This window comes from Phyllostomus hastatus, unplaced genomic scaffold (assembly GCF_019186645.2).
Source record: "Phyllostomus hastatus isolate PE091 unplaced genomic scaffold, TTU_PhHast_1.1 phas_scaffold_501, whole genome shotgun sequence".
In the NCBI taxonomy this organism is placed as follows: domain Eukaryota; kingdom Metazoa; phylum Chordata; class Mammalia; order Chiroptera; family Phyllostomidae; genus Phyllostomus; species Phyllostomus hastatus.
Window position 1 is genome coordinate 50,796,925 of NW_025334033.1, and position 27,441 is coordinate 50,824,365.

Consider the following 27,441-nt stretch of genomic DNA (forward strand, 5'->3'; position numbering starts at 1 on the left):
CTAATAATGAAGGCAGGGGAAATAGGAAGTGTTTTGTGACACTATTCTCTTCCTTGTCCATCCTCCCTCTGATGTCCAAGTTCATGGGTTCCTTGAAGGCAGGACCCTGCCCTTCTACGCTTCCATCTCATGTACAGCACCCAGTAGGGCGTAAGGGCAAATATACTGCTGAATTCCGATGGAAGGGCAAAGAGAAGTTTAGGGAGTAGAACCGAGCCCTGAGGGTGAGGAAGAGGGAGGTCTGGCTGCGAAGACAGGCCTGGAGACAGCTCGCTGTCCCCTCCACCACAGTGCTGGCACCGCCCACCCCCCCTCCCAACAGGGAAGCCAGGGCGCCCCCCAGCCCCGCATCCCCAGCCCGGTACTCACACAGCTGGTTGGACAGCGGCAATGTGAAGGTGGACTGCCTCAAAGGGCCCTCCGGGGAAGCCCTGTGGCGGGAGCCCCTCTCTGCGAGCTCCCTGTCCAGCTTCGGAGTAGGCAGGTGACAGAACTTCCCGGTGGAGTTGGTGGGGCACCAGCACTCGTCCCTGCCGATGCAGCGGCCTCCATTCAGGCAGGGGATCTGGCAGAAATCTGCAACATTGACCTCAAGGTGACTGGCCGTGGAGGAACTCAGCAGCGCCCACCGAGGGGCCAGTGAGTGACCACAGAGAAGTGGGGGGAGCAGGACTCCAATCTGCATGGGCCCGGGGGCCCCCGGGGAGCCCGGCATCGCCTGAAACGCAGGGACTTTCCAGGAGGCCCGGGCGTGAGGAAGGGTAGATGACAACTAGCCCCTGCCTTGTAAAAGAGACCTTTCATGCCTGTCCTCCACCCCACAACAGCCTGGGAGACAGAGCCAGCCGGGAACTGTCGTCTGAGGGCCAAAGGGACTCACAGATGCGGAAGCCAGACTTGGGGTCATGCCCATGACCGCCCTGGCTGTACAAGGTGGTGGTGTCACCCCGCTCACAGCTGTTGGCACAGTGCCCGTGGGCACACGTCTGCTTGCAGATGGTAGGAGTGAAGACGATCTTGATCTTCTTGATTTTCTCCGTGAGGTTCAGCCCTGCAGAGAGAGGGCTTGGGTCCAGGGGGCAGGGCTGAGAGGCACAGCCGTGACCTCCAGGGGCTGGTCAGAAAGGCCCGTGGGACCAGGGGTGAATCCATCCCAAGGGCACTTGCTAAGTACCCACTGGTTACAAGGTCCCACAGTCGGGGCAGAGTAATATCTTCGAGAGGCTCATGGGCCGGCATTTGCTGAGGGACGTGAGTGTGCAGCCAGTCAAGCTCATGCTTTAGGCTCATTCACTCTGAATCCCCTCGAGTAGTAATTTAGGTCAAACCATTAGAAGATGCCTCATCTGAAGGTTGGAATGGTTGGATATTGGCAACAGTCCTATATCCAATCCAATAGTTCCACTGTACAGGCAGGGAAACAGGCTCTGGGAAGGACGGGTTGCCAGTGCTGCAGCTGGGCTTTGAACAGAAGGGCAGAGGACAGAATGTAGCTCAGACCTGCCAGAGTGCACAGTTTTCTAGGTGGGGGAAGACAGAGCCTGACAAAATGATTAGACACAGGTTGGGGTGGGGGGCTGCTTTCCAGAACAAGGATTGGCACTTTATTTGGTTGGTCGTGGGGAGTCACTGAAAAATTCCAACAACAGACTTGAGGAGCAAACACAGGGCGGGGGGCCCCGAATGCCCTCCCCGCTGGGTATGCAGGTGGAGGGGAGGAAGGGTGGCTGGTGGGGCAGTCACTGCAGCAGTGTGAGCTGAGGTCACTTCACTTAAAGGCGGTGGCACCGGAAATTCAAAGGAGGGGAACTCCTGTGGTGTGGGGGGGCCCAGGGAGGGAAGCTGGGGGGCAGAGGGGCTGAGGAGGGACAGTGTGAGAAGTCTATGCGGACCACCCATTCAAGAAGCCTCACCGGGATGGCAGGGGAGAGAGAGGAAGCCGGAGAAGCATGGAGAAGTAACGGTGTGTGTGTGCGCGTGTGTGTGTGTGACAGAGAGAGCTGTAAGGAGTGTACGTGCTGCCAGGAAAGGGCTGAGAGAGGGACAGGGTGACGGGGGAGGACGGAGGCGACGAGGCAAGGACAGGTTAGGGTCATCTAGCTTTCCAGAGGAATCGAGAAAGGAGCTGTGTGTGCCTTAGACAGAAGAGGGACACCGCCTTTTCAAGGTGACGGGAAGGAGGTCATTGGCCGTGAAAAGGAATGAAGTACTGACACAGGCTACCGCATGGAAGAACCTCGAAAACGCTGTGCCAGCCCAAAGAGCCAGACACAAAAGGCCATCTGCTGCATGACCCCATGTATACACATGGCTAGGGTATGCAAGTCTGCAGAGACAGGAAGTGGGTCAGTGGGGCCCGGGGCTGCGGGGTGGGGAGGGAGCGCCTCCTCAATGGCTATGAGATTTGTTTGTTTATTGTTTTTCAAGTATGTTTTTTGCCTTTTCCCCACATTGTTTGTTTGTTTGTTTTTGAGTAATGACCACGTTCTGGAATTAGATAAGTGTGGCCGTTGTGCCAAATTGTGAATATACCGAAAACCACTGACGTGTGCACTTTAAAATGCAATGTTACATTATGTGAATTTTACCTCGATTTTTAAGAAGATTTTATTTATTTATTTTTAGAGAGGGAAAGGGAGGGAGAAAGAGAGAGAGAGAAACATTGATGTGAAAGAGAAACATCCATCAGTTGTCTCTGGTGGGCACCCCGAATGGGGACCAAACCCGCAAACCGGTGTGACCTTTCACTTGGCAAGATGACGCCCAACCAACTGATGAGCCACACTGGTGAGGGCTTTACCTCAATATTTAAAATGGAAAAAAAAAAAGAAAGAAAGGAAATGAGCTTGGGCACGGGCTGAGGGAAGGGGTCTGTGTGCATCGTGGTGGTGTAGATGGGCGGGAAGGGAGGAGCTCTCTGGGGGGGGGGGGACGCAGCAGGCTTGTCCACGCGCCGAAGGGATGGGACCTGGGAAAGTGGGAGCCGTGGGGGTGGCTGCTCTGAAGAAGGAGAGAGTGTGTCCAGGCACACAGAGGAGGGTTGCGGAGGGATAACCAAGCGTGTGTGGCGGCGTGAATCCATAGGGTGCCAGTTCTCTCCTCTGGGAAGCTGAGGCCCAGCCATAGGTACTAAGAATGCAACTGGTCAGTGTGGTCCAGGGAGGTTGGGGTTTTCAGGAAGGATGAGTTGGAAGGACCAGGGCCAGGAGGGTGAGATTCGTAGCTGGACATGAAGGAAGCAAAGGCAGGAAGGGTGGCCAATGGAGCAAAATCTAAGAATCTCCAAGGGGCGAAGTCCTGACCAGCTGGTTTGGGACCCCTGGAGCCTGACGCAAAGCAACCACTGGATGGATGATTGTTTGTTGATTGGCTGGAATGATGAGGGACAGGTGACAACTCAGCCCTTCAGTGAGAGTGGAGGAGAGAAGCAAGGCAGGGAGAAGAGAACCAGAGAGTTAGATGCCCTGCTCTTCCAGGTCCCCAAGACAGGGCATCCTTACCCCAGGGGGATGATGGGCGGTCCAGATACATTGCCTGCTGGGCACCGTCCCTCTGCTCAAGGCCTAGCCCCACAGGCAGGGCATTGGAAGTCAGCTGGCCATTGGCTGGGGTGGCTGGGTAAAGTCGGACGGTCCGGGACAGCCCTACACGCTGCTGGGCGGGCTGGGGCTGGCTGCGCTCGCTCAGGGTCCTGTGGAGACAAAACAAACGTGGCACTGGGGTTTATGCATCGAGGAGCGGCGTCCCTGTGCCATCCCCGCTCAGGACGCCCACCCCTGCCTGCACCAGAAGAGTGCTCTCCATTTGGCTGCCTTCTCGCCAATTCCGAGAAAACAAAGGTGCCCTGAAGCGGGGCCTGAGCAAGCAGGGGCCAGCCGGCTGGCTTCACGGGAGTGCCAGCTCCGTGGCACAGCCAGGCTTCGGCTGGGTATTCTGGGCAAGTCGTTTTGCCTCTCTGGGCCTCAGGACCCTTGACTGCAAAATGAAGGTGTTAGACAGTCCTGTGCGGCTCTGACATTCAGACTCTGCGAGACTCTTATGGAACAGCCTCCGCCCCCAAACCAAGTCCTGTGCCTACCCTCTGCCACTTCTCAATGCGACCATTCCCACACATCACCTGTGGCACGGGTGCCTACCATAGACACAGTCACAGACTGATTTGGGGCAGGGCCTAGAATATCCCTTTCATTTAATTTATTGTGAAAATAATATAAAAATAATATTCAAGGAGAAAAAAATGAATTCATCATCCCCTGCCCCAACAGAACAAATAATTTTGCATATTTCTTTTCGACCTTTGCTCAAGTATACATTCTTAAACCATTGTCATCACAGTTCAAATTCTTATTCTTCACCATACTTTATGCAATTCCATAATTTTCATGTTTATCATCTTAATTGCTACATAATAGTCTATCTAAAGATGAATCACATTTATTTAGACATTCTCCTGCTGAATATTTGGACTGTTTTGATTTTTTAACTGTAAATATTTTCACTCGTGTCATTTTTTCCTTCGGTTAAAATATTCCTTTAGTATGGAGGGAGTCATTATACTGTTCTATTTTACTCTGTATCTTTGAAAACTTCTAACAATAAACATTTTGAAAGGATTATTATTTTAGGATTAATTCTCTGGCCTAGAACGACCACGTCAAAGGTTTCAAACATTTATAGCTCTAGGTCCCCGGTGGTATATTGCTTTCCAAAAAGAGTGGCATCAAAATGTTTAAATGGGCCACCCCATAAACTCGGCCTAGAAGGACCTACTCCGGCTTGGGCGGTTCTCCCTCCCCTAGTCGGTCCCACCGCTGGCCTCTCCATTGGATTCCTCGCTCAAGTGGGATTAGGTCCTGGGATCCCCCTGCCTCTACCATCCCTGCTTCAGTTCTGTTGGCCTTGGGTGCCCAGGCCATGAACAGGCTCCCCTTTATTCTTTCCCGGAAAAACCCAAACCGGGAGACATGTCTGAGCCCAGCACCCCGCAGCTCTCCCCCAGCGCTGGTGGCCTAGGGCTGGCTCCTGCGAGCTTCAATGCGGCTCCTCCTTCCAGCGCCACCCGCAGCGAACCCTCATTCTGATCGGACTCAACCGTGCCTCCCGCTGCTTCCCGAGTTCAGGGGCTGGAGGGGGAGAGAGGTCCTGGTAGCCACCCTGGAAGCCCTGGGAGCCGCGCTGAACCAGACCTGGGGGTGCAGACCTCAGCCACCTGCTCCTCATTCCCAGGAGAAGGTCAGCACAACCAGCTGCAGCAGAACACGCAGTCCTTTTAACCGCTTCCCGGAAAGAGCCCGGAAGAGAGGTGGGCGAGCTGGTGGGCCCGTGGGAGTCCCCTCCTGGCAGCACCAGCCTGGTGCCCTGGCTCAGCTTTGAGCCAGCCCCCAGAGAGGTGAAGGGGGTCGCTCATGTTCTGCCCAGACCACTCGGCACTTTTAAAAACTCGACCCTGGCAAAGAGTTCTCCAGTTAGGTCAAGAGGGAAACTCAAAGGTTTCTTTTTTGGTGGTTTGTTCTCATGGTTGTTTGTTACTGTTGCTGTCATTTGTTCCTCTCACTGGAACTGCATGCGAATGTCCCCAAGATTCCTGAGTTCTCACCCCGTAAGGGCCGGCTGAAGACCACCGGGGGAGCCACCAGCTTGCCTGGACAGTGCAGCCCCGTGATGACGCCACTCAGTTAAGCGTGACGTGCCTACACCCTGCCCAGCACCCTCGGGTTCTCAAACAGCGATGGGAAAACAAATGGGCGAGGGGCTCCGTGCCCACCGCCCCACCCACCTCCACCCTCCCCTGGCAGCTCCACCCTGTCTCATGTATAAATGGGCTTCCATATGCTATTTTGTCTGATAAATATTCTGCTGCCCAAAGGACGTTCAGAAACATCACTGCAGGGTAGGCAGAACAGTTATAGCTCCCATGAACTGAGACTGAGCCAGGTGCTTCAAGGCATCATCTTACTCACAATGATTTATGGAATGAAAAAAAAAGCAAGCTGCAGGACAATATGGATAGCATGCTTCCAATTTCGTGTTCTAAGACAAACTCTCTCTCCCCCTATAAATATTCATACGGTCATAGGAAAGGCCTGGAATGACCTGCCCACAGCAGCCCTGGGGGGTGAGCGTGCCTCTGCACAAGTAACTACTGTTTTGAACTTTCTATGTTTCTATATTTGCGAAATTTTTTCACAAAGTTTGAACTGTATTTATTTTTTTTTAAGATTTTATTTCTTTATTTTTAGAGAGGGAAGGGAGATTTTATTTCTTTATTTTTAGAGAGGGAAGGGAGAGGGGGAGAGAGAGAGAGGGAGAGGGAGAGAGAGAGAGAGAGAGGGAGAGAGAGAGAGAAACATCAATGTGCAGTTGCTGGGGGCTGTGACCTGCAACCCAGGCACGTACCCTGACTGGGAATTGAACCTGCGATGCCTGGTTCGCAGCCCGCGCTCAATCCACTGAGCTACGCCAGCCAGGGCTTTATTTGTGAAATTTTTTTCAGTAATTTTTTTACAGTAAACATGCATCATTTTGTAATAAAAATAAATCTCTATTTCCTCCACCAACTCCATTTAATAGCCAAGAAAACCGAAGCTTGGGACACGCATGGCAAATGTGTGGGAACAAATAGCGAGGACCCGAGGCCGGCGGCGATGGCGGGCGGAGGCGTGGGTGTGCGGGCGAAGAAAGACTCTGACGTTCAGATCACTCTACCCGGTGAAGAGAGGGCCGGGTGTTTACAGTCTAAAGCGAAGAGGAAGACATTCCAGATACGAGAAGCAGCATGAGAAAACGGGGAGCGGGAGCCACGTTTAAAGGAGAATAATGAGCACAGTTAGAGGAAGCACAGGACCGAGGGGGTGGGGGGAGGGAGGGGGACCACGTGGACTCAGTGCCCTTCAGGTAGTGCGCCTCGAGCCGCGTGTTTTATACAACCTATCGTTTGTTTGTCCAAACACCCCTACGATCAAAAACCTCTGCTTGGCCCAAACCACCTTAAACAAAGTTAAAAAGACAAATGACAAAATGAGAAAAGTATATGCAACTCACGTCAGAGACGAAAGACTAATTTCTATAACATGTAAAGAGCTCTAGAAAGAAAAATGACAGACCAGAAAAATGCTGTCCTAAAGGAAAAATCAGGAAAGAAATAGGAACAGTTCACAAAAAATATGTAAATTTTTCTGAAACCCATGAAAATATGCTCAATCTTTCCCATTCTAAGAGATGTGCCCATGCAAACTGCATCTAAGGTAGCATCGTGTCATCGATCAGCTCAACAAAAATCCAGATTAGTAATTGACTAATTTGATGAGATGGTGCCCAAACAGGCACTCTCGGATGTTGCTGGCAGGAATGTAAACTGATACGGGCCTTATGACCACAATTTGGCACTGTCTATCTACACCCGTGCATCTATATGCTGCCCCTACCATTCCACCCCCAAGACTACGCTGCAGATAAACCCGCGGTGTTGGGTGCTGCCACCTTCCAGCCCAGGTCCCCTCTGCAACTGGTGGGTGGGGGAGGCCCTTCTTCTGAGTTCTTCTCTTGGCTGATAGGAGCCACTTGACAGGCTCCTCCCACTCTTATGACCACTAAGCCAATGATAGCTTGAGCCAGAAGTTCAACAGTCCCACCCTCTGGCCTCAAGGTCCCACTGCTCTTGCAAGCTCCACCCTCAATCAGGCCTGGGCTTGGTTTCCTCAGGACCAGTTTGTGCTTGGCCCTTCCCTCCTTCTCATTCTGCTTCCTTCCCTCCCTTAGCTCTCCCCTCAATAGATCACCCCAGTCCATTTCCCAGCTGCACCTCTAGGGGAATCGGACCTAAGACACATGTAAAAGTCAAAAATGATGGATGAACGAGATTATTCATAACAGCTCTATTTTGTATTACAAAAGATTTTGTAAAGAACAGAAACAACTTAAATGCCTTTCAGTAGAGGACTGGTCAGACAAACTCCGATACATCCACAGGATGGAGTCAGACGCCCTCAAAACAGAAAGAAGCCGCTCCTTTACATCCATAAAGAAAGCTCTCCAAGATATACTGAAAAGTGAAAAAACAGCCCAAATCTGGCCCACTGACTGTTTTCGTACAGACTGTGAAATAACAATCGTTTTTTACATTTTTAAATGGTTGAAAAAATCAAAAGAAGAATAATATTTCATGACATGAGAAAGTAATATAAAAATCAAATTTAAGTTTCCATAAATAAAGTGGACTGGAACACAGCCACACTCATTGTCTAAGACCTCTTTTCCTCTCCAAAGGCAAGGCTGAGAGTCGCATAGACCATATGTTGTGCAAAGCCTGACATATTTACTCCCTGGCCTTTTATGGGGAAAAGTGTGCTGACTCCTAGCGTGGGGCATGTAAACTTTGGTGTAAAAATAGAGAAAATAAGGACACCTGTTGCATTTATTTGCATATTCATAAAGCAACCTTGGAAGGAGGCCCTGGGAATTAGTAACAGCAGGAAGTGGGTGGAGGGGAGCAAGCTAGTGCTGCGCTGTAATGAATGCTTTCTCTGTGCCAGCCGCTGCGCCGGTAATGCACGTAGCATGCCTGCATTGTCTCAGGTGGGCCTCCCTGTAACCCTGAGAGCCACTCATTATTCCCATTTTATAGCCAAGAAAGCGGAGTAGGGAGGTTCTAGGCCTCGGTGAAGGGTGCACAACTCCTAGGCACAGAAGTGAGGTGATCAAACCAGGGAAGTTCATGCTAAAGCCACCCCAGCATTTGTCATTTCTTTATCACTGTTTTACAGATGAGGACACTGAGGCATTGAGGGGTTAAGAAGAATAAGTCTGGTCCATAGGGTGGAGGGCCTGAAATATGGGGGAGGGGCCTGGGCTGTACTGAATGGGTAAGGGAGAGTCCCTGGAAATTTTGGGGTAGCTCACCCTCTTTCACTCACTCAAGAAGCACCTCCTGAGTGCCTACCACAGGTCCAAGGATGGCAAAGGCCCTCTCATCCTCTCTGCTCCGTTGGAGGCTTGGCAAAGGGACCAGCACCCCAGCAAAGGTGGAGGGGCACAGTGGGAGCCATACATTAGCCTTGAGATATCCGTGGTCTTCAGGGAGGTCTGGGGCATGATGGGGTGGGCCTTCATAAATGAGCATTACTCTGGGGAAAGACTACCTGGAGCTGGATGGGCCAGATTAGGGAGGGCTGGAGGCTATGGTTGAAGCTACGAGGACCAAGGGTGGGGCCCAGAAGAAGACATGACCTCAAAGGTTATTTATAACACAGAGACTTTCCAGCTGCAGCTTAGACAGATGGGCAGAGGGGACCCCAGAAGCCAAGATCCCAACATAAGAGATCAGAGAAATGGCTCAGTTTGGGACAGGATGAGGGTTGAGTGGCTCAAGACGGGTCTGCAGATGGAAACACCCAGGAGGAGGCACTTCCCAATATCAAGGGCGCAACGTGTTCACAAACAGGCCGGTCTCAGCTTTGAGCCGTGCTCCATCAGTTCGTCTCTAACCTTTGGCGCTTGCTACCACTTGTCTGCTAGCACATGATAAAACAAACGAACAAGCCGTAAACGAATTATTAATGGAAAAACGTGGCAACGGCCCACCGCACTTCACTCGACAGCTTATTCTACTCGTGTGCCTGTGTTAGGTCGACATACAGACGATCGTCATAGTTTCTGCTAATAAAACTGTCCCCAGCTCTAATCACGGAATTAATTACATTGATAGTTCGTGTATTTCTGATGACTTCCAGGTGCTCTGACACCTAAACACTGAGGAATATAGGAGCAGAGAGAGTGGAGAAGGGTGGGGGGCGTCTGGGGAGCACCCGTGCTTACAGGGCAGAGAAAGGAGGCTGAGAGGGCGCAGTCAGAGAGGCAGGAGGGGACGGGAACAGCCCCGAGACAGCAGGGTAGTCCCAGAACTTCCTCTCCTCTTCTGGCTGCAGGGGCGGAGGCTGCTCCTTCCTGTGACTGTAGGGGAGCCCACCCTGGTGCCTCCCAGGGAGCCTGGCCTCCCCTGAGAATCTGGGCGCTGGCAAGGCAGGGGGCGCCCTCACAGAGGTCTGCTCATTCTTTCCTCCTGGCTGACACAGCCGGCCTCGTGCCCTGACCACACCCAGGCTCGGTGCGGTGGCCCTTGTGCTGAACCCCCGGGCACCCAGGGTGGTGTTGCCACCCTCCCGCCCCAGCCCCTGCTGCCAACTTGCCTTGCCCCGGCTGGGAGCAAGTGGGCACCCAGGCCTGGTGGATGAAGGGGAGGGGACACTGTGGCCTTGGCACACAGCCAGGAGCCCGCCAATTCTGGGTGATACAGAGCTTGAGGGCGGAGCAGGTGACACCCAGGCTGGCTAAGGAGGCAGCCATCACTCTCCAGCCTCTGGGCGTCAGAGGTACCGGCTTGGTGGGTTCCCAGGTGTCGCTGTGGGGCAGGGAGGACTCGAACCCTGCCCCACTCATCCTAGACGATGACAATGAACGTTTATTGAGCACTAATCTGGTACTGTGTGTCATATGTTAGGTTCGCCATAGGTTATCTAACCTTCACAATGGCCTCGGGGTGCTAGGTCCTGTCGTTAACCCCATGTTCCATGAGAGCAAACTGGGGCACAGAGAGGTTAAGGCACTTGTCCCAGTTCATTCAGCTAGAATCGTGCTGTCCTACGAGCTCCGTGATGATGAAATGCTTTCCAGTATGCTAACTACTGGTTGCTTGTGGCTTTTGGGCACTTGGAAGTGTAGCTGGTGAGACTGAGCAACTGAGTTTTACATTCAATTAAATTCAAGGAGCGCCATGTGGCTGGGGGCTACCGCCCTGGACAGCACAGCATAGAAAATGAAGGAGCTGGGACCCGAGCCCCAGAAGCCTACTCGGCCCGTGACTGTAGGGTGAGAAGGCTGCCCTGGCTCCCCTCACGGCATTCTGCTGTGACCCTGGAAGGCATTGCTCCCACTCCGGGCACTTGGGCCTCCTGCCCGTCCTGCTCTGGGGGAATCAGCCCCCTCCCTACCTTGCTGCCCTGCCCCCAAACTGCACTTTCTGTCCTCAGAGGTCGCGGCAGGGCTGTGGCAGGAAGGAGGCAGGATTTCCTGAGGACAGACCCAGGACTGTGTCCCCAGCAGCAGGTTTCAGCCCCGGTGAGGAAAGACTTTTTTAAAGAGCCAGAGTCGCCTGGCGACATGGTGGCTCCTGGAGAGGCAGGAGGCCCCGGTGTCTGGAAGCGTGTGGGTCTGTGTCCCTGAGTGCCAGAGAGGGAGCCATAGACAATCCTGCAGAGGGCAGGGCTCCAGGCTGATGGCTTCTGAGAGACCCCGCGTGGGGATGCAGGCAGTGCCCTGGGAACCAAGCCCTGCCTGGGGCCCACACACTGATGCGGCATCTGAAACACCAGCACGCTCGCTCCCCAGGGCCCTTCTGAAAGGGCCTGGAGCCAGCCTCTCCCAAGTGACCTCTCCTGCCGCTGACCCTGCTGTGTCCACTCGCCCAACCCCCTCAGCCTCACTGGTCACCCTGCAGCCCCCACCCCGCCCACCCTGCCGCCTGTGAGTCATGTCCCTCTGCTCTGAGCTCTAGCTCTTTCTGTGGCCACACCCAGGGCTGAGGAGTCTACCCCTGCGCACAGATCCCAGGGGATGCCCCCAGCAGGCTGAAGGTGGGGAGGGGGCAGAACCTGGGGGGGGGGTGTCTCCTACACCGACGACCCCCTGCTCTGCTCAGAAGGGAACACACATCCCTGCTCTCAGGCAGGTAGGTAAGGGGCAGAGGTGGGTGGGAGCGCTGGGCCCTGGCCTGGGACCTGGTCCCCACCTCCGGGAAATCCTGGAGCAGGTGCTGCCTCAGTCTCCCAAGGGGCCAGGCCCCTCTGAGCTGCATCCCTGGATGAGCTACGAAGAAGCACATGAGGAAAAGGAAGTGGTGGAAGAGGTGAGGCCATGGAACAGGAACACAAAGACAAGTCAGGGCTGATGGACACCCGACGTGTGTTCCAGGAGATGAGAGGAGAAGGAGGAAGAGAACTTTAGGCCGAGAGGGTAGAGTTAGGCCCACATCCCAAAGGCAAGGAGAGCTTGGTATGTGGGCATCTCACCGCCACCAGATTGGCATGAGATGGCACCTCCTGAACCCTTGAGTTCTCAGCTCATGGCCTTCGGGGACCACTCTACCCTCCACAATATTCACTGTGTCCTCCCCCGCCCCATACACACACACAGAGTGGAACAGGCCTGCATTGTTGCACAGCAAACGCAGGCCTATGACTTTAGATGAGCTTACCCCACTCCTGCACTTGCCTGGACAGGCCCGCTGCAGACAAAGGCAGCAGGGGCCCTGGGTCGATGACACACCCCTCAGGGGTCGGCCAAAGTCCTGCCGGCCTGCAGCCAGTGCGTTCTCACGGGAGCAGAAACTCTGCCCCAGGACCCTTAACCAGAGATTCCTACGAGAACCAGGACCCAGCCCGAGAAGGCTTCCCTCAGTGACGCAGCAGCCCAGAGCTACCAGCTGGTTATATGCCAGACCTCAGCTACGGGCATTTTAGTTCTTATTTTTGTTAAGCCCTTTACATTTGATGCCTCACTTGATGAATGCAACAACTCTGCTGTAGGAACTGTCACCCCCGTTTTGCAAAAGAGAAAACGAAAGCACAGAGAGGCTGCTGACCTGCCTGGGACCCCCACCAGCAGGGAAATGCCGTGTGTGTCTCAGGGCCTGAGGCATCTGCCTTTGGCAGATGACATTCCCCAGCCCGGTGTTCATTCACCCTTGGCCATGACAGGAAACCTTGCCAGGGCCAGAAATACTTTCAAGGGGTCTGGGTAAACTCACAGTGTCTCCATCACTCTACTTTTCTGATGGAAACAAAAGGCTCAGATAACCTCGAGTCCAGGGGCCAGTAAGAGTGGGTGCCATTCATAGAACATCCAAAAGGTTTCAGACGTATTTACATGCATATCTGTCAGTAATCCTCCTCACAGTTCTGCAAGGTAGGGATGTCACCCCATCTTACAGATGAGAAAACTGAGGCTCGTGAGGTTCATGCACTCGCTCCAGGCAGCACAGCTGTGAAGTGTTAGAGCTGGGATTCAAACCCAGAGGTGACTAACTATAAGACACAACGATTTCACAATTCCTTCCACACACACTACAGCCAACTATAGGGGCTCTGACCTTGACCCAAGAACTTCAAAGAAAGAAAGAAATGTGCAGTCAGTTTGTTTCCCAAGAGTGTGGCTTGGCAGGAGTTTCAAGAAGACACCCCTTCTTCCTCCCAGCACCAGATTCCCTCGTAGGCCTCTCACGGAACCCCTCACCTCCACGGGGTGTACCTGCGGGTGGACACGGTAGGGGCAGGCAGGGGCTGAGACGGGGGCAGGGGAAACGCAGTGTCGGTGACCGAGGCAGAAATGTGGCGGCCCCAGAGGTTTTGATTTGCAATCTTCATTTTGCAAGGAACGGGGATTTTTCTTTTCAAAAAGCACTGGGCTTCCTTGAATTTTAGACCTTCCACAAATATTTTTTTAGGAGAAAAAAAAAGAAGAAAAAAACCCCCACAGAATGCCTGTCGCAGCTACTCACTTCCACCATGAATCACGGACACAAAACCACAGCTATGCGGCTCTCAAAGCAACTATGTGTTTTCACATTTTGTTATTGGAAATCATTTAGCAATCTTTACTATGTCATCTGCAGACAGACAGACAGACAGAAAGACGAGCACACGCACCCCTCTGGGTCCTAAGCAGCCACTCTTACAACCCCAGTGATCAGATGACTTTGTATTTAACCCATTTTCCTTTTCGAATCCTTTTCTGGGAAATTATCCTGCAAGACTCAAGTCTTCCTCCTCAGCCCCACCCAGAGGCGGGAAGGGGGGTGTGCACACAGGTGGCTGGTGATGGGGGAGGCCGGGGAGGACCGCTGACACATTGTCTCTCATTGTCTCGGTTCCACAAGTGGAAACAAATGTACTCTTTGGAGTCCCCTTCTCATTCCTGTTACCATAATACAATCCTCCCTCCGAATTCGTGGGGGGCTGGCTGCAGGACCCTCCCCAGCTCGCACACACCGGAAGCCGAGTGCCTTCGCACGTAACCTATGCGTATTCTCTCACATGCTTTAAACAGCCTCTCTATTACTTACAATACCTGATACATGCACATGCTATGCGAATGGTTGCTATGCTGTGTATTGTTTAGGGAGTGGTAACAAGAACCAAAGTCTGTACATGTTCCATACAGACTCGTAGGCCTAACTATATAGTACATGTCAGCGACAACTTAACTCATTTTTTCTGAACAGTTGCCACCTGCCCTGCGGTTCCCTGAACGTGCAGGTGTGGAACCCGCAGATATGGGAGGGGGGCCGGCTGCACCACTTCGATACCCTTGACTTTGGTAAAGGAATTTTCACCTGGGAAGCTGACAGTACCTTTTTCTGACAGCAGCAAATTAGTCAAGTGGTGGTGGATTTAAACGTCACGTACCTGGAAAAACTACTGGACTCATAAATCCAAAACTTCCTCTACAGTGTGGACAAGGGGTGAAACCTGACACACACTCAAAAACCTTGAGCTCAAAAGGAAAATTCTCAGGAGCTGAAAAACCTGCGTTATGATTTTTGAGGCCTGACCTCTCAGCACGGCTTTCCGCCCACGCCCCACATCTCCCCCCGCCCCCTGCCCTGCCCCACCATGCGCACAACCCCCAACCCCGAGGGTGGCATTTACCGAGCAGCCACAGTCTGCACGAAGCAGCCGGATGGGGCGGACGTTCCCTGGGGCATCTGAGCAAGAGTATTAACTATCTTTCCATTTCCTTCTTGCTTCATCTCTCCCTAACTCTTTCCTTGCAAACAAAAATCCTGGAGGATTAGGTCAGTTAAATGCTGTAAGTGTAGCCACACGCTTGAAATGTTTGTTGTTTCTATTTTTTTAAGCTGGGTGCTGGAAACTGTGGACGTTAACCTTTTAACGACGCAACCAGCTCCCCATGCTCCGCACGCGCTGCCCTGGAGAATGCTGCTCCAGCCTCTGGCTGAGTTTCGGTAGTCTCCCAAGAAAGGTGGTGGGTGGCAGGCCGGCCCCAGTCCTCTGCAGCTCCCGCACTGGGCCTGCGGGTCCGCGCTCGCCCGAGCCCACCTGCTGCAGGGGCTCGTTAGCAGATGGCTATGAGCACTGACTCAGGAGCAGAGGTGGGCTGGAATCACTCTGCCTCGGATTCCTCATCGTGCAGCGGGCGGCAAGAGGAGTAGCCTCCTCACAGGTCACTGGGGACTGGTCCATGTGCTGGAGACCTTCCACCTGCCCTGGCCCACGTGGGACCCAGCCGGAAGCAGAGGCATTGACCCTCCCAGGTCTCTCTTGATAGGCCGCTGCGGGCCGGCAGTGGCTGTGTTCCTCTGCCAGAGGCCACAGGCCTGCTCTGGCCTCTCCTATGGCTGCTCCGGTTCCAGTAAGCCCCGGTTCCTGTTCCCTTAGACCTGGAGGGTTGGGTAAGGGCTTCCCTACACAGTCCCCCCCGGGGTGCCCACATCCTTTGTTGTCCCCCCAGCCCTGCCTGTGCCCCTGCAGGTAGACCTTTAGTGAACTGTCCCCGCTGAGTGTGCCCTCTGTTTCCTGCAGAACTCTGACTGATGCCCACAAGAAAGAGTGTCAGCTATCAGGTGTTGAGCACTTAGCTGTGTGGTTTACCCACTTTTTAAAATTTTATTCTGACTACAACACTGTATTTTACTTTATGCTGGCCAGCGCTGGCATCATCGATTCATACTGAGACTCAGGGAAGAAACTCATGTAGAATCAAACCTCTAGCGAGCAACAGAATCAGGGGAGGAGGCTGCGCATGACCCACGCCCTTAACCACCGGGCCGTACTGTCCCCGGTATCAGAGCAGGCGGTGCTTGTGACATGCTGTGTGCAGGAGACCAGCGGAGCCAACAGTGCTCATGGCCCTGGCCGGTAGCTCAGTTGGTTGGAGCATCATCCTGATGTGCCAAGGTTGTGGGTTCGATCTCTGGTCAAGGCACATACAAGAAGCAACCAATGAGTGCATAAACGAGTGGAACAACAATCGATGTTTCTCTCTCTACCCATCTCTACAAACCAATCAATCAATCAATCAATGAAATTTAAAAAATAATGCTCATACATGGGAGGTTAAAATAACAACCCTACCACACTAAAAAACCACACACCCCTAAACACATCCCCAAATTCCATTGTGACGTAACTCGAACCCAACCCTCTGGTTAAAACCTCATTCTGATACCACACTCGGGTTAGCCGAACCGCCACCCTGTTGTGAATGGAATGTCACTTCAGCCATAACCTTAGTCCACCCAGTCCTGACCCAAACACCCACCACTGTGGCCACAGTTCCAGGCGCCTCGTCAGGCTGAGGCTGGGTCAGCGCTGTGGTGAGCACAGGATGCCTCCCTGCCCCCTGGGTCCTGGGTGCCTGCCCCCGTCCCAGAGGCAGGAGGAGCCCTGCACCCCACTCCATTTATGTGCCCTGCTTGGACTTAACGTGACTGTCCAAAAGACATTTGGTGCAACATCCATGTCCTGCACATCACTGAGCTGGTGCTTTGGCGTGGGGGAGGAAAGGAGAGGACAGAGGAGGGCAGAGCATCCAGTACAGTGCCCGAAGCACAGAGCAGGGGCCGGTGACCCCTGTGGATGGTGATGATGAAGAAGGGGAGCTAGAAGAGGAAGAGGCTCGAAGTTTCCCCATCACTGTGCGGCAGCGGTGGGCAGGTGGGAGGCCAACAGCTCACATCTCAGAGGCTGTCGAGGGCTGGGGCCAGGGCTGGGCCGGGAGGAAGTCCCTCTCTGGCACCTAACCTAGCAAAGGGTAACTCTCAGCTCTGCGAAAATGCTGGAAAGGGGAGTCGTGCCGTCTTCATCAGAGATCTGGGGGCTGTGTCAGGCCATCGAGGCCAGATGGCCACCTGCAAACCTAAGGAGGTGAGGGAGAAAGGTAAGAGGAAGCGCACAGGAAGGAGACGCCATTTCTCTGGCATCTGCCCACTTGCTCTGCGTGGGGAGCAAGAGAGGCGTTAGAAGGCCCCGGGCCCCCCTCTCCCCTGAGCTTGGCATCTTCACCAACCCGGAGGTGAGCGCGCTGGCAGAGCAGGGCGGAAGGAAGGGGCTCGCAGGCTCTGCTGCACAGAGAGAGGCGCACAGCCCCCACCTTCCTCATGACCTCTGCCAGGACCCCTAGGCCTCGAGTCAAAACGTGGCCAGATTGGGTGCCCAGCTGCATCTGCCCACGGCCTGTGTCTTTCGGTCGTTCACTCAGGTCCCCTAAGGCCAGCTGCGGTTCTGCCCAGGCCCCGAGCCCCACAGTTCTCGGGTATTTGGGGGGTTGCAGAGGCACAGGTGAACACTGCAAGGTCCCAGAGGCCCACCTCCCTTTTAGAGGAACCTGGAAGGGGCCTCCACAGCTAAACCCAGCTGGAGAGGATGGCCTTGGAGCAACACGCTCTGTGGGGGAAATTGAGCCACCTCCCTCCGGGAAGAAGCCAGGGCCAGGGTCACCATAGGCAGCTGCACATGCCGTGCACAACGCGGTTCCTAGGGAGTCTGCCGTCGAGTCTGTAAAGCGACAGTCCTCTCCTGGTGTCGTGCCCGGCGCCTGGAAGGCCCTGCACAGAACAGCCTGCCTCCCTCCCCTCCCTGGCAGGAGCTGAGTGCTTCGGACCCACCCACCAGTTACTCCCAGTAGTCTCTGCTGGGCAGGGGCTGAGTGCCAGGGGACCCTGCACAAACCCCAGTGTGGCCCACCTGCACCTCCAGCACACTCTGCAAGCAGTGGGGAGGGGGCTGTGGGCAGTGAAGGCAGGTTGCAGCCGAGACACATGTCTCTTCTACTCTTTCAGAACGTAGCGGCAGGGCTTCTGTGACTTCAGACTTGGGACAACAAAGCCCTTTCCGTTTGTTCTGGCTGGAGGCCCGTGAGGGAGTATCTCCCTCCGACTGCTCTCCTCTGAGGGCTCCCTGTTCCAAACCCACAGCCCCAGGGAAGGGTTCATGGGACTCCTCTGAGGGCCACGAGATGGAAGAAGCTGGGAGGAGACGCCTTCACAGATGACACAGCCCCGCGCCAGACTCCCCACTCCCCTAAGGGTTTGCTAAGCCCTGCTCTGGCTGCCGGCAGTCACCCTTACGAGAGAAGTACAAGAAGTACGGCCCTCAGCCTGCCCTCGCTCCAGACCCCTGCGGCCAAGGGGCACAGGCTGGGCAGGTTCCCCCTTGTTGGGAGCATCGGGAGAGCCCCTTCCTGCTCAACTACAGGCTGGGGGAGGGGCGGAGTGCAAGCTGGGAAGGGAATGGCCCGAGGCCACGGCTTTTGCTCCAGGAGGCAACAGGGGACTGATACATCCTGGCAGAGATGTTCCTTCGGTAGCTGTTTATTGAAGCTCCCTGTCTGTTAGGAACCGTTCTGGGAGCTAGGGATACATCTGAACAACACGAAGACCCCGGCCCTTGAGGACCTCACACCGTATTTGGGGAAAAACAGATGATACACAATCGACGTAGTAAATGATATGTCGTGTTAGAAAGTGTAAAATAAAGAGTAGTGTGGAAATAAAAAGTGAGCCAAAGGAGGGGACTCTCAAGTTGGAGGTTTACGCTATTATCTATTTTTCTGCCGCGTTCATGTCAGATGGGTCAGGTGCCGATGCCGGGAAGAGTCTGTGGGAGGCACACGTCACACGAGAGCGTAAACACCCAGTCATCACACTCATGAACTACCGAAGGGTGGCAACACGATACTAAATAACAGGAAAACAGGAGGCATCTCCCTCTGGGAAGGAGCGGGGTCCACCCCGGCGGCAAGCCCTGGACGACGGAGCGGCTGCACTTCCGACGGAGGCTCCCAGCGGGAACCAGCTGCAGTGGGCGCCGGTGTGGCCAGCCCCCACGATCTCTGTCCCCCGATGTCATGCCTTTGGACATGCTACATTAAATGGCCAGGGGAGATCAAGATTGCTGATGGAACTGAGGTTGCTAACCAGCTGCCATTAAGACGGGGAGAGCATCCTGGGTTGTCCCGGTGGGCCCCATGTGACCACAGGGGCCCTTAGAAGTGGGGAAAGCAAAAAGAGTCAGCGAGAGAGATTCAGCCAAAGAGGGAAGCAGACGGGATTCGAAACGTGAAGAGTGCACCTGCCATGCCGGCTTTGAAGACAGGAAGGTGGCCAAAGACGAGGAACGTGGGCAGCTTCTGGGCACCACCACAAAGAAATGGGACCTTAGTCCTACGACTGCACGGAGCTGGGTCCTGCCAACAGCCCAAGGGAGCAAGGAAACGGCTCTCCCCCAGAGCCTCCAGGAGCTCAGCCCTGCGACACCTCGGCTTTAGCCTGGCCAGACCCACGTAAGAGGTCTGACCTACAGGACTGGGGGATAGTAGTTTGCATTGTTTTAAGCTGTTAAATGTGTGGCAATTTGTTATCCCAGCCACAGGAAACTAATACGGGAGATATAAAGAGATGAGGTGTGCAGAGAAGAGCTGCCTTCTGGGGGCGCAGCCCACGGAGAGCCACCACCATGGGGTCCACATCTTCCAGATACCTCCCCTCCATCCCCACTTGCCGTGCTCAGCCCGGCCTTCTAGGCCCCTGTTTCCGGAGTACTGAGCAAGCATGCTTAGGTGTCCCCAGGGGCCAGCCTCTAAGTCCGCAGGTCAGACCCACAAGCACACCCAGTGGAAGCCCCTCCCACTCTGACCAATGTCGTGACACCTGCCCTTGACACCATCTGCCATAAAGCCAATGAGACGGGTCCTGGTAGAGCAACCAAGATGGACAAAGCCACCACTGGTGCTTCTGCTGCTGCTTCTGCCAGTCACACCTTCCCTGAGGCCGGGCCTAGGCTCTGACATCCCCCCAGAGCAGATCTGCGTACACAAACACACATGCATGCACACACATGTACAATCACATGCATGCACCCTGGTCTGCTCTTTGCCACCGTCTTCTGTCCACTCATGTCCCCAAGGCAAAGAGAACCAGACCACTGACAGCGAACAGGTGTTGTGACTGGTTTCTAAGGCCTGCTGGTCTCGGGTTACTGTAACCACCTCCTTCCCCAGTCTCTCAAGGCCCTTCCCCAGCTGCTTGGCCCTTGCTCTTCAGGTGGGCAGGCCCTCGGCTCAGCCTTGGGGCACAAGCCTCAGCCTGGGGCCTGGAAGGAGCACCGAGCCCAGCCCACAGCTGGGCAACATTGCTCCACGTCTGGCCCTCGGCAGAGCGTCCTGCCTGCTGCCTGAGACTCTCCCGGCCCCTCCCTCTCATCTTCCTTCTGGGCCACAGGTCTTTCAGCCTCTGTGTAATCCTGTCCTAATGGAGGCCTCTGGCCACCACCAATCCCTGCGGTGTCTCCCCCTCTTGGACATTTTGTACCCCTCTCTTGCTTCTAGAATGCCCCTGAGCCATGCCACTCCCTGTAGCTGGACACCAAGGGCTTGTCCAAGCTGCCGTCGGGACAGAGGCAAGCGCTGCTTGGGAAACCTGGCCAAGCTCACAGGAAACGTCTGACATCACAAGGCAAGCAGGGTTTGGTCTCCCAAAGCAAAACACAGCTGGGCCGATGGCGGGCCACTCGGACTTTCCCAGACTTCATGGCACTGAGGTCCCAGGGCAGAGAGAGGACTGGGCGGCCTGGAGACTGCAGCTCATTAAAAACGTCACAGTAGCCCCTGGCCAGGGCGCCTGGGAAGCTCGGACGGCAGCCTGCTGTGGCCCACAGACCTCACCCCGGCTTTTGCCTTCCAGCACCTCGTGCTCGCTCAACACTTGGCTGAGAGATCAAAGGTTCCCACCCCTAGCTTGTCCTCCTTTCTTCCCAGCATCTTCTGGTCCCCAGCATCAAGTCTCATGCATTTATTCACTGGGCTTCTGTTGACTGAGCACTGCAGTGTTGGGTACCAGGGCCGCAGTCACGGACAGAGAGGGGCCACAGTCCCTGCTCTCAGGAGCTCCTGGTCCTGTGAGCAAATAAACAGACCACCCCAAGGCAGAGTGGAAAGTACTACACAGGAAGGCAGGGCACCTCACCTCCTCCTGCACTCTCAGCAGCACAGGGGCCACGACCTCGGTCCCGGGCCTGGGGTGAGGGTTGAAACACCCACTCTTCAGTTAGGACCAAGTGACAGAGTGCAAACTCAGACTGAGCGCTGAGATGGAGCCCCTGCCTTCCAGGGCACAGACTCGCGGGGATGCGCCCCTAGTGTGTGCCGCAGGAAGTCAGGCAGCTGGGCGGAAGTGATTGGGGGGCGGAGGTTTGGAGGAAGCAGGAATGGGTCTTGAAGAATGTAAGGAGCAGGCAGGGTGGGCTGGCAAGACGGGTGATGTCAGATAGCCCTGACTCAAGGGAGGGAGGGCAGAATGACCTGCCAAGCAAACACTCTCCGACACTCACAGCAGATCAGGGCATTATAAATGAATGAATCACGTAAGCCAAAAGACAGCTTGCAGGGGGAAAGCCCCGCTGGAAGGACTGCTCCCACCCTGTCCCCGGCCAGCTCTGGAGCTGGCCCCACTGGGGCTCCTCCAGGCGCCTTCCTGCCAGCTGGGACCCACAGCTGAGGCTAACCAGAACCAGGCTCAAGCACTGCCCACCTGTCCCCTGCGTTGTCCACCTGGACCCTTAGCTCTGCCCCTCCCTCTGGCTGTACCAGCATGCCCAGACCTTGGCCCAAGGGTTTGGCTCTTCTAGCTTTGACCTTGGAGTTCCCTGGGCTTCGACCTGAGTTCGTCTGCTTCTGGCTGCCTTTGGAAACCACCTGTTTGGGTGGTCAGGCCCTGGAACCCCACCTAACCAAGACCCTGGTTGACCTGCCCCCCTCTTCAGAGTGGCTGGACCATCTCAGGCTCCTTTCTTTTCCCTCCTGAGCTTTCAGGGTCAGAGCGGCGGGGAGGGGGGCGGCATCTGACCTCACAGTCAGCCTTCTCTCCCTGGTTCCCCCGGCCTCCGAAAGGGCAAATGATTTTTTTCCCTTAGTTCAGCAAGACAAGGTGGCAACATTTCACAAAGAACTTCCGAAGTAGAAAGAGAATGGAAAAACTAACCTGAGAAACCAAAAGGAAACACAGCTCTCTAGAAATGGACCAGTTTACAAAGTTCAGGTTTCCTGTCCGGAGCTAGAGAAAGTCTAGCCAGTTTGGCTGGCAAGCAAGCCAGGAATCCTGCCCGTGAACATTTCCTTCGCCCCTTTTTCTTCTCCTCCCTCCCCCACGTGCTCCTCCCCTTCCCCTCCGAGGAGAGAGGTCAGCGCTGAGCGTGAGTGACTCGAAGGGGTTTTTTCTGCCAGAGGAGCACTGCCTGCATGCGCCACAGAGACCACAGACGGAGAAGGAGAGACGTTTTTAAAGGGTTCACTGTGTGCCAGGCACTGTTCTGAGCACTTTCCTTGTGCTAACTAACTTAATCCTTACAACAATTCCATGGTCATTGTTATCACTGTTGACCCCATCCCACCGATGAGGAATCAGAGAGATAAGTTGCCCAAGGCCACCCACCTAGGCAGTGGCAATGCCAAGACTGTAAACAAGAGAGCCTGGTCCTAGCCTCACCAGCCAGGTGGCTCAGTGGGTTGGAGTGTCACCCTGTACACCAAAATGTTGCAGGTTTGATCCTGGTGAGGGCACGTACCTAGGTTGTGGGTTTGATCCCCTGTCGGGGTGCCTATGGAAGGCAACCGATCAAAGTTTCTCTCTCACATCGATGTTCCTCTGTCCTCTCTCTCCCTCCATCCCTCCCTTCCACTCTCCCTAAAATCAATAAATATAAACTTGGGTGAAGATTTTAAAAAGAGAGAGAGCCTTGTCCCAGGGACACCTCCCGCCTCCCCTGCCCGCCCCAGCCTGGCAGAGCCTACGCCAACCCCAACGCCTGCTCACCTGCTCTCCTCTCCACACCTCCTGTGGGGGCAGGGAAAGGGGGTAACAGTGGGCGGAGGGAAGGAAGGACAACTCTGGCTTTCTCCTAGATCTTCCCCAAGTGGTCCTAAGGAACAAGCCCCAGACCCCATGTCCCCCCGAGGAGGGGCCTTACCTGGCCGGTGGCGGCTGTGGTGTCACTGGCCGTGGTCTGGCTGCTGTGTCTTCTCGGGCCGGGCTGCTCCTGCGCAAGTTGGGGGAGCCCTCGGCTGAGCGTCGGGGGGCTGGCCTGGAGTTCTGGGGGTCAAATTCCTCCTCGGGGATGACCTCCTCGCAGTGGGCTCCGCGGAAGCCCGAACGGCACACGCAGAGCTGGGGCCGGCTGCAGGAGCCCCTGTTCTGGCACGGCGGCTGGCACACGGCTAGGGAGACAGGGGGAGGGGTGAGGGCAGGGGCCGAGCGGCCGGCACCCCCCTGTCAGAAGGGCCCCTGCCTTGTGCTGCCTGGCCTCCTCCACTCAAGCAGGAAGCCAGCTGCTGGCTCCGAAGGCTCCCTGGCCCCATTGCTCTTGCCCCTCCACCCGCAGGCCTCAGGGGTAGGCTCGCCTCTTATCGTCATTAAACAACCAGAGGCTGAATGACCGGGGGTGTGGAGCCACTCACACCACCAGCTCCAGCAGAGCCTCCTGATACCGTGCCACTCACTTAGGAGCCCACTTTTTGTGGTCTCTGGGCCAGACTGGAAGCCCCAGGAGGGCAGACGCTCAGATGTTTTGTTTTGTTCACTCCTGGAGCTCCAGAACTTGGAACAGAGACTGCCACAGAGTAAGTTCTCAGTAAATGATGAATAAATGAATGAATGATAAATGGGTCTCGTTAGTGGGAAAGGGCTCAACACCAGCCTCACATCAGGGGTTTGAGTTGTTGGGGGGTTTTCTGTCTCCCATGAGTCATGAGATCCTGACCTCACGGAGCCTCAGTTTCCTCATGAGTCACGTGAGGTGGGCTCAGGAGGCCGGGCAATCCTAGGGGCCTCTCAAAGGCATCTTCAGCATGACAGCCTGTCCTCTTCTTCCTCTTTTGAGAGCATCTGCTCAGAAGCTCCTGCCCGCCTTCACCAGTGGTGGAACTCCTGACCGGAAGCTGGGAGGATCCTGCCCCTGGGCCCCGGGTCCAGCCTGGGGGTAAAGGGGGGCTGAACAGGACCCCTTCCTCCAAGCCGGCAGTATGCAGCAGCCACTGGCCACGGGGGCCATGACTTCTTCTCTCCTCACTGCCCTTCATCATCTTGCAACATTGGAGTCACATCCAGTGACCAGCAGCCAAGGGAGAGTCACCTGCAGGCACACGCACCAGAGTGCGGGGCCCTGCCCACCTCTCCCCGGACCTCCCCTGGGGAATAGGTGGGAACCCAGGAGAGCACAGTCAGGCTCACACTGGACCCTCTAACTCAATGTCTCCTCCACCCGTCACTCATTCACTCATTCGATAAACACTGGCTGAGCCCCTCCTCTGTGCTAGGCACGAGGGACAGAGCCTTTGCCCACATAGAGCTGGCAGTTGAGTGAGGGAGACCCATAAAGAACAAGGAGACAATGAGAAACAAGAAAACAAGGCCATTTCAGGCAGTATCACTGGGGACACGTGGTCTGTGCCCAGTCAGGTGCTTTCGAGGGCGGGCCTCCCTGAAGGGTGAGAGGCTGTGCCTGGTGCAAGGGGGCAGGCAGGCGAAGGCGCAGGCAGATGCTTTCAGGCACAGGGACAGGCAGGTGCAAAGTGCCGGGGGCTGGCAGGAACACGGAGTGTTCGGGGGGTCGTCAGAAGTTCAGGGAGGCTGGGGTCTGTGACAGAGCGGGAGAGCAGTCAACGAGGAAAGCGGAGGCCGGTTCGCCGCCTCCACCGGAGGACCCACCAGGGCCGGGTCACCACCGCCAGAGACCAGCTCCGCAGCCAGACCAGGGCCAGCAAACCCTGGGGAAGGAGGCACGCCCAGGCCTGGTCTCTGCCCTGGTTACTCGAGGGAGGGCGTAGAAAGGGAAGGCCTGAGTGGCTTCCACGCGGACCGCAGAGGCCGCATCACTCCCGGTCCCTCGGAGCCACGCCTCTCTGCTGGCGGAGACCCGCAGCCCGGCCCTGGGTGAGAGCCGTGCAGCGGCCGACCCGTCTAGGTGTCGCTTCCTCCCGTGAGTGGGTGGTCCTTGCCGCTCACACGGCCTCTCGAAACCAGGCTAGCTTCCACCCTTCCCCTCCCGGGCTCTGAGGATGGCCCGTGCGTGACTTTAGCAGCTCCCGCTCTCTAAACCCAAGGCCCCAGATCCGTGTCTCCCAGCCGTGACTCGCTTACTGCCGGTTCTGCCTCACTTGCTAATTCACTCTGCCAACATTTAGTAAGCACCCTCTTTCGGTCCTTCTGGGTGCTGGGGGCGCAAAGACGACTAGGGCGCAAAGACCACAAGACGGGGCCCTGCGTGGAGGGAGCTCCGCCCAGTGGTGGGTTTCTCATAACCACAGAAGCCCCCTCACCGCTCAGACCATGAGGTCCTCGGAGCAGACCAGGGTTGGCAAGCCTCGGCTGGTACAATGAACAACTCATGGAAAATGGGTAGTTAGGGGGGAAAGCTATAAAAAGTGGCATGCGAATATGTACACGTTGTGGTAAATAAAAATTCTAAAAGGGTTCTAAGCCAGCCAGATTTGTTGGCGGAAAAAACCCTACTTGGGAAGATAACCTTTCTGGATCAGAGCTTCTAAGAAAGACTTTCCAACCAGTGTCAGGTTGTCGGAGGTGCTGAGCCAGCCCTGGCCGACCTCATTTGCATCTGCTCCGGTGTTGTGTTCCTAAGCCTCAGCAAGAACTGACTTCCTCACCGAACAAACACTTCAGCTTTGTTCTGAGCCCCGCCTCGCATTCTGTGTGGGGCTGGAGCACAGACTCCGCTCCTCCCTCTCCATTCCCCCCACATCACCCCAAAAGGGCCCCGATGGTGGCCCTGAGCACCTGTCTGTGGAAGGGTGCATTCTTGTGACAGCTTTTCCTGGCCTGCAATAAAACTAAGGGAGATAGAAACAGTTTCCTGAGTTTATCGTCATGCGCTGCCCATTTTAAAGCTGTCTTATTTTGAAGTTACATCTTTTCTACTTTTTTGGTGTTGAAATGTCCTTTTCTAACGGCAGGTGATGGCAAAGGGTAGTCTGTTTTTCTAGCATCCTCACTTGGCAAAAGGGAAAAGCGGCCACTGCACTTTGGTGCTGAGAATGTTTTTGGATCTTTTACTGGTGCATGAAATCCAAAAGTCTGGGGCCCCTTGGGAAAGAGGGGGGCAGGAGCGGTCACGTGTCCTTCTGTTTAAAGGAGACTGAAGCAAGGCATTCCTCTGTCAAACGAGCACCGATCTCAAAACTGAAGTGTCTGGGAGGAGACCAGCCACCTCGGGGCAGCCAACGGCAGTGGCGGCTGGACGAAGCCAGGATGGAAACACTGAGGGGCCCGCAGAGACAGCCCTGTGCGGCAGGGTGGGGATTTCAAGAGGAAATTCAAACATGGCAGCACGCAAAGTCTTTATGTTTTACTTTTAGAGCCTCATTCTTCCCAGTTTCCCTCAAGAACAGAGACTGTGCCTCACACGATCACCCCGGGATAGAGGACGCAGCTTGAGCAAATGTTTGTTGATTGACTATTGGTAAAGTGTTCGGAAGCGCGGTGCTGCGATGTTCGTATCTGATGGGATATTGGTGAATGGTTGTCAAGCACGACGCCGGGATATCCGCGTTTAGCCATCGAGGACACACCCAGGCCCCTCCCTGCTGGAAGCGGCTCCCTCAACCAGAAGGTGATGCAGTTACCAGCCTCGCCAATGCCAGTCCTTGGCCATTCATGATCTGGGCACCTCCACACTCCCTGGCGCTCTCTTCCTCACTGAGGATTAGGCATGTGGAAAGTTCCAGCTTGGGAGGTCAGCTCCGCGGAGTTAGCAGGATGCCAACAGAGAGGGGAATAAAAAGGAAACTCTCGAAACTGCTTTGAAAGTAAGAAATAGAAGGCATTGTCCCTCCGACCCCCCGCCTTCCAGCTGCGCCCCTTCCACCTTCAGCCGGCTCCAAAGCAGCCAGGCAGAGCTTTGCTCAGATTTTCCACACAGAGCCCCCACCTTTGGGAGGAGACCAAATTCGGAACGGGCAGGCTTGGGGAAGGTTCTGGAAAGAGCTCCCACCATTTGGGCCACTCATCTCCCCCCACGTGGGCTGCTCTTCCACTCGCTCAGAGCCTCTTCATCAAGCACGTGGTTGCAGTAAGAACACGGGATTGGGGGTCAGCAGGGCTCAGTTCGACTCCAGCTCAGCCGCATCCAGCTGCGTGGCCGTGGGCACATCTCATCTCCCCGAGATTCTCCAGCTGGTGTCTCAGTTGTCGCATCCGTAAAGTAGGTTCGACGATTCCTGCCTCAGAGAGTCGTCGGGGATCTCAGCAGAGATCATGAGTGTGGGAGCTATTTGTACTGTTGGAAACTGTGTTGTGCAATATAGCCTGATGCTGTGGCCACAAGCCGAATGTGGCTCTCTAAGATCCGACTGGTTAAAATTAAA

At 55.2% G+C, this 27,441-nt stretch overlaps 1 protein-coding gene and 1 non-coding gene across 3 annotated transcripts in view; both read right to left on the reverse strand.

Moving 5' to 3' along the window:
• Positions 1 to 27,441, reverse strand: part of LTBP2 (latent transforming growth factor beta binding protein 2) — an 86,817-nt gene that overhangs the window by 43,859 nt on the left and 15,517 nt on the right. For both annotated transcript variants that reach the window (XM_045823245.1, XM_045823246.1), the window contains exons 3-6: positions 23,034 to 23,280; positions 3,501 to 3,691; positions 881 to 1,051; positions 370 to 576 (exon numbers count right to left, since the gene is read on the reverse strand). In XM_045823245.1, coding sequence (XP_045679201.1) covers positions 370 to 576; positions 881 to 1,051; positions 3,501 to 3,691; positions 23,034 to 23,280 — 816 coding nt within the window. The remainder of the gene's footprint in view (positions 1 to 369; positions 577 to 880; positions 1,052 to 3,500; positions 3,692 to 23,033; positions 23,281 to 27,441) is intronic.
• Positions 18,634 to 18,736, reverse strand: LOC123809063. Its single transcript, XR_006783938.1, has one exon. It is a non-coding gene; the product is annotated as a small nucleolar RNA U13 (small nucleolar RNA).